Source organism: Rhodamnia argentea, chromosome 3 (assembly GCF_020921035.1).
Source record: "Rhodamnia argentea isolate NSW1041297 chromosome 3, ASM2092103v1, whole genome shotgun sequence".
Classification (NCBI taxonomy): domain Eukaryota; kingdom Viridiplantae; phylum Streptophyta; class Magnoliopsida; order Myrtales; family Myrtaceae; genus Rhodamnia; species Rhodamnia argentea.
The window spans coordinates 23,911,112-23,924,131 of record NC_063152.1 but is presented as its reverse complement, the minus strand read 5'-3'; the positions used below and the strand labels follow the sequence as shown (position 1 = coordinate 23,924,131).

Below are 13,020 nucleotides of genomic sequence, written 5' to 3'. Positions count from 1 at the left end.
CAAGATGTTTAGATGTAGATGTCCAGCTTGGGAGCTATTGAAAACGCGTCCTACATGTCGATCAATTTAGACTTTCTCTCCCGCTCCATTTCTTGCGACATTTTTCACCTCATAATTTGGCATGCGCTTTACGAGAAATTAGATACTTCACTAATGGACGGGCTAAATACTAATTCTATAGATTTCGTCAATGTCAATTGGACGATAGACCAAAAAACACGATGCTCTGCGACGTTGCACGTGCCACTTCAATCGACATGAATTTGGACAGGAATTGAACAAGATGCAGACTTTGCTCGAAGGCCAAATTTTGGTCTAAATTCAACCAGACCAAGCAAGCCCATCCAATGCAAATTATGGACCACCGGACTTGAGCCAGGTAACAAATGTGAGGAATTATGGAAATTTTGATATAGGAGGGGGTGACAGGAATCTAATTCTGTCGGTGTTCTCGATCCATGAACTGTTGCTACCTATCGATCCCGTCATGATTTTGACAGAACGACCAAGAACGAGGTAACAAATTGAGGAACTAAGGAAATTTTATGCAGGAGGGGATGACAGGAACTTAGTTTTGTCGTGCTCTCGATCCCTAAACTATTGCTAGTTGCTACCTCACGATCACCTCATGATTTTGACAGAATGACTGACTAAAAAATATATAGTAATAATAATAATAAAAGGGTTGTGTAATTGAAGGACCTTATTGTCCAAAAGAATAAAGTCGATGGACCAAATTAATTAATTTGCAATAGCTTAGGGATCTCCTTGCCTTTACCCCGCACACGTAAACAAAACAAAATAGCAGATAAATTGCTCTCAATTGGAAAATGGGCTTTGCAAATGAGTCTTATTCGCCGGCATCACCTCTAGCCAATCGCCAGGCTCAGCGACCAGCCGGAGGAAGAAGGAAGAAAAAATAAAAAAGAGAGAAGAGAAAATAAATAAATAAAATAAGTACAAAATACAATAATCGAAAATATATTAAAATTATTCAAAATTATCCACGTTAGTATCGGCGACGCCAAATCGGTGGTTTCCTTGGTCGGATGGATCGAATTGGCACAAATGCAAAAAACTTAGGAATGAATTGGTGCAAATGTAAAAGGTTTAGGAATCAATTTGCCAAAAAAAAAAAAATTGACTGAATTAGGACAATTGCAATATGTATATGAATTTTTTGGTAATTTTCCTTTTCTAAATGTACCCATTTCGGGAAAAAAAAGTATAAGAAACTGAGATAGTCATGTCTTATTAATGTCAAAAATCTATTTTCTAATTGATTAATCAAATTTACAATCCACATAAATATGTTATTGCCATAATCTCTAGGGTTTAGTCACTTATCTTTTGGTGTGATAAAGATGATGAAGAAGCGCTTTCTTTCTTTCCTTCTTTATTTCTGTTTTTGGTTAAAGGGCGTGTGTAGTAGCAAAGAAACCTTCGAACCAATTCGATGTTGTTCAGTAAGATTATTAAATCAAACTTGCCTTAAAATCAATAAAGTACCTTACGACGTCCATGGCAGGAACTTGCCACGTCCATTTGCAAGAAGGTGGCATACCGTTGCCTCTCAGTCGAAACTCCGACCATGAAAGCAGCCAGCATAAGTCAATAGTAAACCCGGCCGCATCCGGACCGGGCTCGATGAGTTCAATCCGATCAAAGAAGATGTATCTAGGCAAAGAGCTCGGGCTCTATCGAGATCAACAAAATCCTAATTTTCATAACAGGAGTTCGACTACTGGGGAAGACAGTCTTGCCGATGAGCCTGGTTACCCATTTCCCCTACGAAACGCTACGAAACGCATTGGAGATAAAGTTACATTATTCACAGAGGATTCTTGTAGCGATACTGAACGATTCGCAACTTTTTTTTTTCTTGTTTTACGAAAAGAGAGAATCTTTGGTTTGCATCTGACCATTCAGATGAAATTTTAGAATTCTAATTAACCAAACCCACGGGTTGTACCCCAATATATGTCGAGAGCCTGTTTCATTTTCAAGAGAAAAGCAATCCAGATACTGCGAATGTTCTCACGCACTAAACACACCGCCAGTGATGAAATTGAACGAAAATGGATCTCTTTTGCCATCAAAGACACTTCCAAACTCTTCTGCGTCGCTTGACTTGCTGTATTTGTCTAGTTCAACACAACGTGAGCAAGCGGAGAAAGGGACGGTCGCCCTCTATGAAAACAATCCTCTCAAACGATGGTCTATCTTAGTTGAGAATGTTATGGCGTCTTAGATGATTACAGATCCTAATACGAAAGAGGGCTACTATCGGCCAATAGACGATAAGAAAGTCAAAAGAATTCATCTATAAATTGCAACAAACCCGTGCAGAAGCATGAATCTGCGAAGCATGCAGGATGCAGTCTCTGCTAAGACTCAGAAGTAGAAGAAACAATTTGTGCAGGCATATCTGATGCTTTACATCTAGTTCGGTTAGAAGAAACAGTTCAGGCATATCTGATGCTCTACAACTAATTTGCTGACTGTGGTGTCATTACATGGTTCTCTTCCTGTCAAATGGCCAAGACTTTCAATTGTTTCGGGGAGACTTCACTCATTGATGAGAGTAATCACTCTATTAGATGTACAACACAACTATTGTCTAGTTAATTTTCATGTGGCCATCTCAGATCATGGACCTCATGTCATTTTGTGTCTAAAGTCCGTCAGATTGATAGCCTTTTCCATAACGCACAAGGACTCATCTTGATTACTATTCCACACCATGCAGCTTATTGCACCACCTAATTTATTGATAGCGAAAATATCTTCCATACCGAGAGTCACAGCTTTGAGATAGCAGATGCAGGCAAATTTGATCTGGCAGGAAGCTTTAGATCTTCCCAGTCTTCATCATCCACTTTGGAGAAATACTTGTCTACCATCTTGTCAGTGACAAATTCCAATCTAGGAGGCTCCCACTACAAAGGAGAAGGATGAAAATCATAGTAAAGCGACTCAGGAGATTAGGAGAACAGGAACGACACCAGAAAATAGAAAAAGGACGCTCGTCAAACCTTTGGATTCTTATCCTTGTCCAAGAGTAAGGCTCTGCAACCCTGCATTACACGGACAAGTGTCAATGTATCACCTCAATTCAAATGAAACTATACAACAATCATCTGAATAATTTCAGAACCTCAACAAAGTCCTTGCTGACTTCGCCTCGCATTACATGGCAAACCATTCTGTATTCTCGTACAAGGCACTGGCCAACTCCTTGTAGTCGACCTTCTCTTATCTGCAATTGCCGGATCAATGCTTAGAAGTGTGACCATTTCACAATTTTTAAACAGGTCATCTGCCTGAGCTAAATTCTCACTTATCTCTACTATCAACAAAAGGAAGCTTGAAACTTAATTAACTATTGCAATTAAATGCTCTTTTAGAACAAATTATGTGATTGTACTTACTCAAGGCACTTTGACCTTTATAAAAGGATAGCGAACGGAATTCTACTATTGCACACCGACTCAAGTTGTCAGTGAGCAAATAATGTACACTGACCTCACTTCTCAGCCCTACTATGAAATTTAGTTATAATTCTGCCCATCTACCTATCATAGGTTAGGTGAATTTGTAAATGGCTTCTCCACGTTTTAATCAATACTGGAGGCCCCTATCCAGGTCAGAGACACTAATGCACAGGTGTCATTATAGGCAAATGCCTGCACCTCTAAATCTAAATCAAGCATACAGTTGTCATGATATCTGTTCCAGTAGGTGATCTGAGGCAAAAGAGAAGAAAATGAAATCTCGGTTTTACAGTAGAATAATGATGTCATTCCCTTTAGCAGACATTCCAACAAGAAGTTGGTTGGCACGTCTTAGATGGAACTCATTCGAACATTTCACAATTCACATATCTATAGATTATTAGTTGTCACAAAATGCACTGATGATATGTCAGCAAAAGATTCAGCAACCTTACCGATCTAAGAGAAATTTTAAGGCTTGTTGGTGATGCTTTCTTCAGTGACTGAAGTGAGGCATGGATCCAATCATCTACCTTATTTGTGGCTTCTTGCTCCTGCAAAAGAATATAAGAGAAATGTTGAATCAAAATAATGTGCACAGATCAGCATTGACTAATTACTCCATGCACGCACATGCAGAGGCCACTTCTCATGAATACAATAAGGACTCCAAATGGAGAACAAAAGCACCAACAGCTTACAAGAGCAGATAGAATGTCTTCCACTGTTCTTCGTGAGAAGCACCTATTGATGACATCCAACCTGTCAAAAACAGAACTTAAAAATGATGAATATGACATTGATCAAGAGAGTGAGATGGATCTACTGCTAGCCACTCAAGCTGTCAACATAGCAGGACTTTAAACCCTCTTTTATCTACTAATAACATGTGTAGTAGACTTCCAACTTTGACAAGTGAGTTAAAGTTGGAAGTCTATACACATGTTACCAGTAGACAAAAGAGGCTATAAAGTCCTGCTATGTTGACACATCCTTGATTTGGTAAAAATGTATATTTTAACCTCAATTTTTTTTTTTTTTTTTTTTGCATTCTTTCATGTTGTTTTGTTTGCTATATAACCAATTCATCCTCTTTCCAAATAAGAAGTGTTGGAGGTTTCTTGGTATTTTCTAGGGTAAGAACATTTGTGGATGGACTTGTAGACAAAACTATACAGAGAACTCAACAAGAAGATAGAAGAAATGGTAGGTCAAAACTAACCAATGGTACGCACTTTGCTCTTTCAACAAAGGCAGCTCGGAGTATTGACCAATAATTGCTGAAATTATTGCTTGATCACTAGAATCTACCGTGTGTAGAGCTGCTTCTAGGGACGGCAATTTCTGAACAATGTCAAGAATGGACAGAGAAATCACGGAGCCATAGAAAATGAGGGCGAAGATGAACATCTGTTGTCCGCACAAGAAACACAGGCCATTTTTATAAATTTAGCATCGGCTTACCATTCCCAAATTAGTGAAAGCAATATGACAAAGCTTTTTCACTTCTATCCGAGGTCAATTTCTATGAGCATTCCTTCTTACATATTTCATCTACGAAACATGAGGAGGCCATCTTTCGACTGTCCTAAACCATCTTAGGTTAGATTTCCCTGGTCTTTCCCCAAACAGGTATATACTTGAAGCTTTCTTGAATATGGATTCATTTCTAACGACTTGAAAGTCAAAGGACTTCATTTCCTTGTTGTAAACAATATGAAGAAATGATCCACCTTTCAGCACATCTCATTCCGTCTATACGACAAGCTTCATAAACAACTCACCTAAAGAAACAAACTCCCCTTCTATAAGCATAGTTGAAAACTATTCTGTGAGCCCATCAGTCAATAAAAATTCATACTTGTACGAGAGATCAGCCATAAACTATCCATTTTGCACTTCCCCAGACAATCTGCAATAGTACTGAATTGATTCTTCTCATGATCTCTATCTCCAACCTTGCCACTTCCCATAAAACATGATTATATCAAGTGATGTCAAGTTCAAACCTATGTAGTGATGAAAGCTCTTTTTCTAATTTTCTTCCACCTTTTCTACAACACTCTTCCTGTAAGCAATGAGACATTTCCCTAGCTCTGACTAATTAAATGAATCGAAGGACAGCGCAAGATAGATGCTTTCCCTAATAAGCGCTAGTTGTAAAGATTGTATTGGTCTTCAATACTTTGTTTTTCCTTTTTCCCCGACAACTACTTCACCTTTACTTGGGCAGAACTTCTGTAACAACCTCTAGTACTAAAAATCCCAGTAGTCTTCTATGATTTGTCTTTTCCCTTTTCTCCCCCCAGTAGCTTGTACATTCATCAAGCAATTATCACACAACTGAAGTAAAAGCAGATAGATACCGCTGAGGGAACAAAGTGAGTTGCAAGGCCACATGCAAGCATCTCGGCTCCATCCAATCTAGCACCAGTAAGACCAAGATACTCCCCTGGCAGAGATAAGCAAGAAGCACGGTAGAGTTCAATACTTAGACAAGACAATGGGGTAACAAGTGAAACAGTATATCAAGAACATGAATGCGTATAACTTCCCAAGAAAGTATGAGAATATATGAGCTGGAACCTAATGCATGACATTTATCTTTATTATTACAAGCCATACGAGCTGTAATTTAGTCTGCAGGAAAAATGCTTCTTCCATGTCAAGATCATATTCAGTTGCAAACTGGGTTAATCTATTATTTTGATACAAAAGGATAAAATAGCAGGCTAATTGACAAGAAATATCAGATAAAAGATGTGCAAATTATATTCTTCTCTCTTCTCAAAGCTAAATTGAAAAGCATAACATCATACATCCAAATCTATCAAAACTGTTGAAGTATATCCCACATTGCTTGACAACGGGTCCTAAATGCTCTTTATATTCATGTAGTCTCCCTCCACTTATTAGCTCAAGCTTTTGGGTTGGATTTTCTAACAACCAACATCCAGAATCTCTTCAATAAATTCTTTTGAGCAATTTGTTAGTGCTATTAACAAATTCAAGTTAATCCATCCCAAAGCCACAAATGAAGTAGCAGCAGAAGCTCAAAACAACTGACTATCTTCCCACTTAGGTGATTCATCTTCCAGCTTCAAATGGAAGAAAAGAGAAAAAGAATCAATGGGTATCTTCCATCTGGGAATTAACCATCCCCCATAAAAGAGGGACCAAAAGCAAGGTTTTTCCCAAAAACACCAGAAAGAGTTTTGTTTTCTTCTCATCCTAATCCAAGTGTAAAAATGGATGGTCGCTAAAGTATGTCAACCGTGACCCTGCATTTCATTAAGTAGCATATAATCACTATCATATATCATTTGTCGCCTCCATTGATTGCAATGTTTGTCCTCTTAAAATATGATTTGAGGAAATTTTCTCTGTCTCAAGCTTCCCAATCTGCAGAAGAATAAGCTTCCTAAATACCATCTCAACATGGCAGGAAAATCTACCATATTTGCAGACTATAAGACAGAACCCACCAGCTTATGAGCTGTTGATTCAAGAACTCAAATGTTTTGGTTGTTGCCTAGGTTTTGAAGTCATCCATAGTACAGACTAGCACTAGCAGTAGAATGCTCCAGTTAACAATAACAACTGAACCTCTAACTAATAAGGATTACAACATACTTCCAGAAGTTCGAAACGTTTAATCTTCAAGTAATATTGATTGGTAATACTGATATGAAATAAAGGGCCATTGTTTATTGTTGGTCATTACCAAAATGTCCTGGGAGCCTTGACAAGAAATATGAGGCGCCTACGTCTGGAAAGAGACCCAGAGCTGTTTCAGGCATAGCAAAAACCTGCAATAAGATTAAACAAAAAAATGCTGATAAAAAGCTGCTGGAAATCCTGCTAAGAACGATATTTAAGGAACAAGAAGCTGGACAATCAACAACCACAATAGCACGTGCCACTTGCTTGCTTACATGAAGCACATGAATCAACACATATCTGCAGTATTGGTTACATAATCCAGGTTATGTAACCCAATCGCATAAGAAGTGGTAAAAGGTACTGAGAAAATAACCATTTATGTGTTTTAAGAATTGCCAATAGACATCTACCATGTCTTACCCATTAAGCAAACAATAATTTCAATCTCGTTAAATGGGGTCAACTGAATGGATCCTCTCAAGTCACTATATCAGTTTATGTATAAGACATATAAGAGTATGCACAGTAAATTTATGCTAGTCTTGTATTGACTTCTGTGGAATCTTGCCAACCTATATATGTATATCATCCTTGTATAAGGCCAGGGAAACATTCCCCATTCAAGTACGTGCTCTTTACGGACTAAGCATGTTCATGAAATTCCAAGATATTGCCCCATAGTAGAAAATGGCAAGCTACACTCCATTGTACATTCTCCTGAAGAAACCCTACCCTCCAGTGACACTGTAAAGTTTCCATTCATGATCTAAAATTAGGGTCTACACTTGAAGAGTGTCGAACAATGTAAGGATAACCACTTAACTATGCAGTTTCCTTTATGTTCAGTAATTACTCTTTTGAGCACCTGGACAGAAGGAATGGCTGATTTATTTGGGTCTCTGACTCTGTGTGCTTCACTAAATCTTATTCACCTAACTTCTAGCGATAATAATCCTAAATTCTTTTATTTGCTAAACCAAACCCACCAGAATTGGGCGAAAGGTAATGTTGTTTCAAAATGCATAGCTGCAGATTAGCCAGTACTAGTGAAATGGAAAGCGAGATTAATGACATCAGCAAAGCATCCAACGCAAAAGAGATTCTTTTTTCAAGGAATTGACTCTCTAAATTGGTCAAACTGAGAAGTAACCTATGCACCACCCTCAACATTGACTCCCAGGATACAACACTCCCAACTTGACTATAACAGTAGGTTTTCTAACAAATAAAAAGAAATGTAAGCCAACATAAAGAGGCAATACCGAATTTTCTGTTGCCACGCGTAAACTGCCATGTATGGAACAACCAGCCCCTCCTCCCATGACAATGCCATTCAAGATCGAAACCTTCATTAAACCAGCATATAAAAAGTAAGACTAAACATGCAAGTCCAAATGAAGATTCCTCAGATATACGGACATCAATGTCGCTATTATGAACCCCCAAAAAGATATGCACAACAATATCAAATTACCTGAGGTTTACTGTATGTTGCCATCAGATAATTTAAAGTAAACTCCTTCCGAAAGAAGATTGCACCTGACTTCCAATTTCCTAGCACATTAATATATCCCAATATTATCAACGACATACATTTTCCAAGTCCGAATGAACACCATATAAATTGCATATGACAGAGATCAGGCCTCGTCTGAAACTGATGGACAACATGATCTTTTTTATATGTTTCGAAGGATGGATCGACAAGATTGCCACTATAGACACGTGAAACTTTACCTTGAGACAAGGGAAAACTGGATGCTTAAGTGCATCGACTTATAACAGGATATAAGTACAGTTTGGCCCTATTTCTGATTTACAGTCAGTATGAGATGAACCATAAAACTACTAAAATGATATGTACCATTGTTAATATCACGCACAACAGTTGCAACATCACCACCAGCACAAAAAGCTCTCCCCTTGCCCTACAGAAACAAAAACACCAACAAAACAATAATATTGAGCCAAGAAAATTTGTTGAATTTCCAAATAAGCAAAATATGAAAGGAGAACATTGTTACAGAAGATAATGACCACAAGATCTAGCAATGTCAATCTATAATTAAGGTCTTGCAATCTAAAGGAGCCAACAATCCTCTCCTCAATGACAATGAATGCCAACAAGACCAATCTGACAAAATGTTCTTAATGCGATGTTAAAATTAAGAGAAGTATGGCTGGATAGCCCAAAGAGATGGAGCATTTTGTTATTGCTACCATGAAGTACTTCAATCATGGACTTGGTTGTCACTTACATGAAATACTTGAACGACAGACATCTTTATGTTGTTTACCTTTCCAAAAGAAGGACCAATGCAAAATTCTTAATCAGCCAACAGTAACATCAAAGCTAGAGTACACCCACTGCAACTCAGAACAAGACATTGGAAAGGCTATCAAACTCCAAAATGCTCCAGAAATCTACATATTTCTCATTTTGCAGACCACTAGTCCCCATGTTTGTAATGAAATACCCAAAAAATTGCAGCCAAAAAAAAATCTATGAAACTCCCAAAAGACGGTCTCAAGGCTGATGATTCTCATGCTTCTATTCGTGCAAATTTGAGATCTCTTTACAGTAACAAAAAAAGCTTTGTAGGAAGCAATGTACCTTTAAGATTACCAACTTCACATTAGAATCCCTCTCATAAAGAAGGAAAAGTTCTGATAACCGAGATATCTGCAAATAAAAGCAACAAATACTTACACAATAACAACGTTTGCAAACCAAGCTTAATTGACGACGTGAACTATTGAGGTTTGAGACAAGAATGAGAAGTCAAAGATGTCACCTAAATGTACTTCAATTATTTGGAATGATAACAGAACCCAACTGCCGTCAAGGTGACTACTTAAAAAAAAAGGAAGTAGAACAATATACAATAATACTACTGCATGACAATTCCAAAGAAATATTTTGGTGGGTGCAAGAAAAAGAGGCTATATAGGCTGAACTTGCTACAAGGAGACTCACGTATTTTATGCAGGATTTACAACATCCTTGACATGTATGCCGACATTGCCAGATTTGATTCTTGATCTCATAGAGTAACTTTCTTTCCCTATGACCTTTTGTAATGTGTGCTTCCAAAATTCGCATAAAAAGTGCACATTCCTTTTTGCTTAGGGAAAGAATAAAAACCCCCAAAAAAAAAAAAAAAAAAATTAAGCAGAAGACTACTAAAGCTCTTAGGCAATCCTCATGCAGTCTCCAAGGTATCCATCAAATGCAATACAAGAGCAGGATAATACCAAACTTGAAACAGTAGACTGGATAATGTCATCAGAAGTTAGTTAATCCTGTATGATAAACAGCGATGAATATTTTTGAATTGTGGAAAGACCTTTCATTGAGAATGCAGGGATTCAGGTGCTATCGGAAAACTCTAACAAATTAATTACACGAACCATTTCGCAGAAAGCAACACCCATGAATAGTTTGAAAAGCCACAACAGCAAGACAGCAAATCGGCAACCAACGTTGCAAAAGAACCCCATGAAATACTCCCAACCAAATAGTAAGAGTGAAGGAAGACCCAACCACACAGAGTATCCAGCAGCCAGATAAGAGGCATACCATATAATACGATGCAGCATTCAGTTGCTTGGGTCTGTTTAGTATCAGTGTTCTCACAAACGGCTTCTCCTCCACCAAAACCTACGAAAAGAACGAAGTAAATCAAATCTCGAATACAAGTTCTTGAAGGACTAGTACCCAGTTACCATGATCATCCAGAGAACGGTATTCGGGCGCTCTAGAGAACAAAATGGTAATGCCCCAATCAGCAGAACAACACCTCACGCTTCATTTCTCAGTAATTCCAGCTCAAATTAGATTTTATTAGACACCTAGAGTCATTTCGACCCATGACCATGTCGACCCACGGGCAATTCAAAGCGCAGGGACAGTCAAACTCAGCAGCACAAGCACAAGTTCATCGAACCTCCGACCGGATTCACGGCTCCCACAATCATTGAAAGAAACAATCACAAGCCTATACGGCGCTTCTCTGCACAGTATAGTCGCACTTTGTCTGTAAATAATGGATCTCAGTACAGTACCTGATCTTCCTGGCCACTACCGGCGGAGGAGAAGGAAGCCATGGAACTTGTGCTTGTCGATACAGCGAGGAGTGCCTTCTCTTCTCCGTCTCCTGGGACGTAACAATTGTCGTGTGTTTGCCACAAAATAAATAATTTAGAAAATATCATTTAATAAGGAACATATCACTTAAAAAAAAAAGTAATATATCACTTGAAATAATTAATTTATTAAAAATATTATTTATTTATTTTTATGAAAATATTTTTCAAATCGTTTATTTTCTAAGACACAAACAAATTTTTAATTTTTCAGGTTCTTTAACTATCGCATAAAATAATATTTAAAAGCAAAATGTCAGTGATAGCAAGGATTGGGACGCCCATGTTGGCCTTTGGAGAGGGTCGACGAGGGATGGATTAGCCTTTCCTTGTCAACGAAGGGATCGTTGCAAATTCGACAAGGGGACCCTCGCTCAACCCTTGCCAGCGCCCAACAACTTCCATCAGCCACCACGGAGGTTAGCGGATGGAAAAGTGAAATAAGGAAAAAAGAAAAAAGAGAAAGGAAAGGAAAAAAAAAAAATGGAAAAAATTTAATAAAAAATAAAACAAAGAGATATTTAAAATTTATTTAAAAAAGATCTATGCCAATGTCAACCATGCCACGTAAAATGATCGATACCCACGTCAGAAATTTCCTACCTAAATTTGCATGATAGATTTAATGAGTACAAAATGTGAAATTATTTAGCACTAAATTGATTCAATTGAAATATTTAAGGTTGAATTGGTACTAATATAATAAGTTTATGACTTTTTTGAAACTTTACCCCAATTTTGCACTATTATTTCATCTTTGATTTTTTACCGTAATCTACCCTTTCTTCTAAATTTATTCTTCTAGTTGTTTTTTCAAGCTTTTCTCTTGATATGGCGCCCAATCGCATGTGTGTTCAAAAGATGCCACGTTAGTGTTTTTTGATAGGCAAGGGACGAAGCTAGCGAAAAAACTATATTGCACTATGAAAGTATAACAATCTTTGAGTGACTGTAAAAAAATATACTAATCTTTTGAGTGATTGTAAAAGTAACAGTATGTTGTGAACCACAAATTATTAAAAGAATATATCTCATAATAATTTTTAATTGTTATTTATTTTTTGTGGCTCATAATAGATGTGAGTGTCATTGTATTAAAGACAGTGACATAATTATTTCTCATTGCACTAATTGACAAGCTTTAGTATATGACTCCCGTTTTTCTCATGACTTCAATCCTCTGCTGATTTCTAAATCTCAAAGCCGACTTTGGAAAAAATAATTTGCCCAAAGGTGGTGGTAAATTTGATGCTAAATCGTATGCTTTTACCGTAGCCACGAGTGAAAAGAGACTTGGATTGAGATAATACTTTGTCAGCGTATTACCATCAAAATTAACGAACCTCCTGGGTCAAACTTAAACCCAAACATGTGTTCACAGCCTGCTTCATTTTCACAAGAGAAGGAAACCAGAAATTAGTGATGAACGCAAATGGATCTCTGTTTCCAATCAAAGACAGTTCCAAACTCTTGCACTTTGCTTGACTCACTGTATTGGTCTAATTCAACACTGACATGAGCAATCGGCAAAGGGACGGTGGCCGTCTATAAGCACATTCCTCTCAGACTATGGTCCAGCTAGCCGAGAACATCCCGCGTCATAGATGGTTACCTATCCTAATATGAAAGAGGACTTCTATCGGCTGCTAGACGACAAGAAAATTGACAGGATTCATTCATAAGTTACTCCAAACTCATGCAGAAGCATGTATCTGAG

At 37.7% G+C, this 13,020-nt stretch overlaps 1 protein-coding gene across 1 annotated transcript; it reads right to left on the bottom strand.

Annotated features, from left to right (window-relative positions):
* Positions 1-2,268: 2,268 nt before the first annotated feature.
* Positions 2,269-11,356, bottom strand: LOC125312431 (3-hydroxyisobutyryl-CoA hydrolase 1-like). Its single transcript, XM_030655783.2, has 14 exons — positions 11,223-11,356; positions 10,738-10,818; positions 9,772-9,840; positions 9,022-9,085; positions 8,632-8,711; positions 8,420-8,503; positions 7,219-7,303; positions 5,861-5,946; positions 4,717-4,838; positions 4,196-4,256; positions 3,950-4,048; positions 3,158-3,259; positions 3,036-3,077; positions 2,269-2,939 (listed from the first exon to the last, which is right to left on the bottom strand). The coding sequence occupies exons 1-14, from the start codon at positions 11,262-11,264 to the stop codon at positions 2,802-2,804; spliced, it is 1,155 nt and encodes a 384-aa protein (XP_030511643.2). The 5' UTR covers positions 11,265-11,356; the 3' UTR covers positions 2,269-2,801.
* Positions 11,357-13,020: the final 1,664 nt, after the last annotated feature.

Bases quoted from the DNA above. Each gene is read 5' to 3' on its own strand.
- LOC125312431 (XM_030655783.2), bottom strand. From the start codon at position 11,264: ATGGCTTCCTTCTCCTCCGCCGGTAGTGGCCAGGAAGATCAG. The intron at 9,841-10,737 runs GTATGCCTCTTA...TTTTATTTGCAG, and splicing joins ATGCTGCATCGTATTATATG to ATATCTCGGTTATCAGAACT. The intron at 5,947-7,218 runs GTAATGACCAAC...TATCTCTGCCAG, and splicing joins AAGGCTCCCAGGACATTTTG to GGGAGTATCTTGGTCTTACT.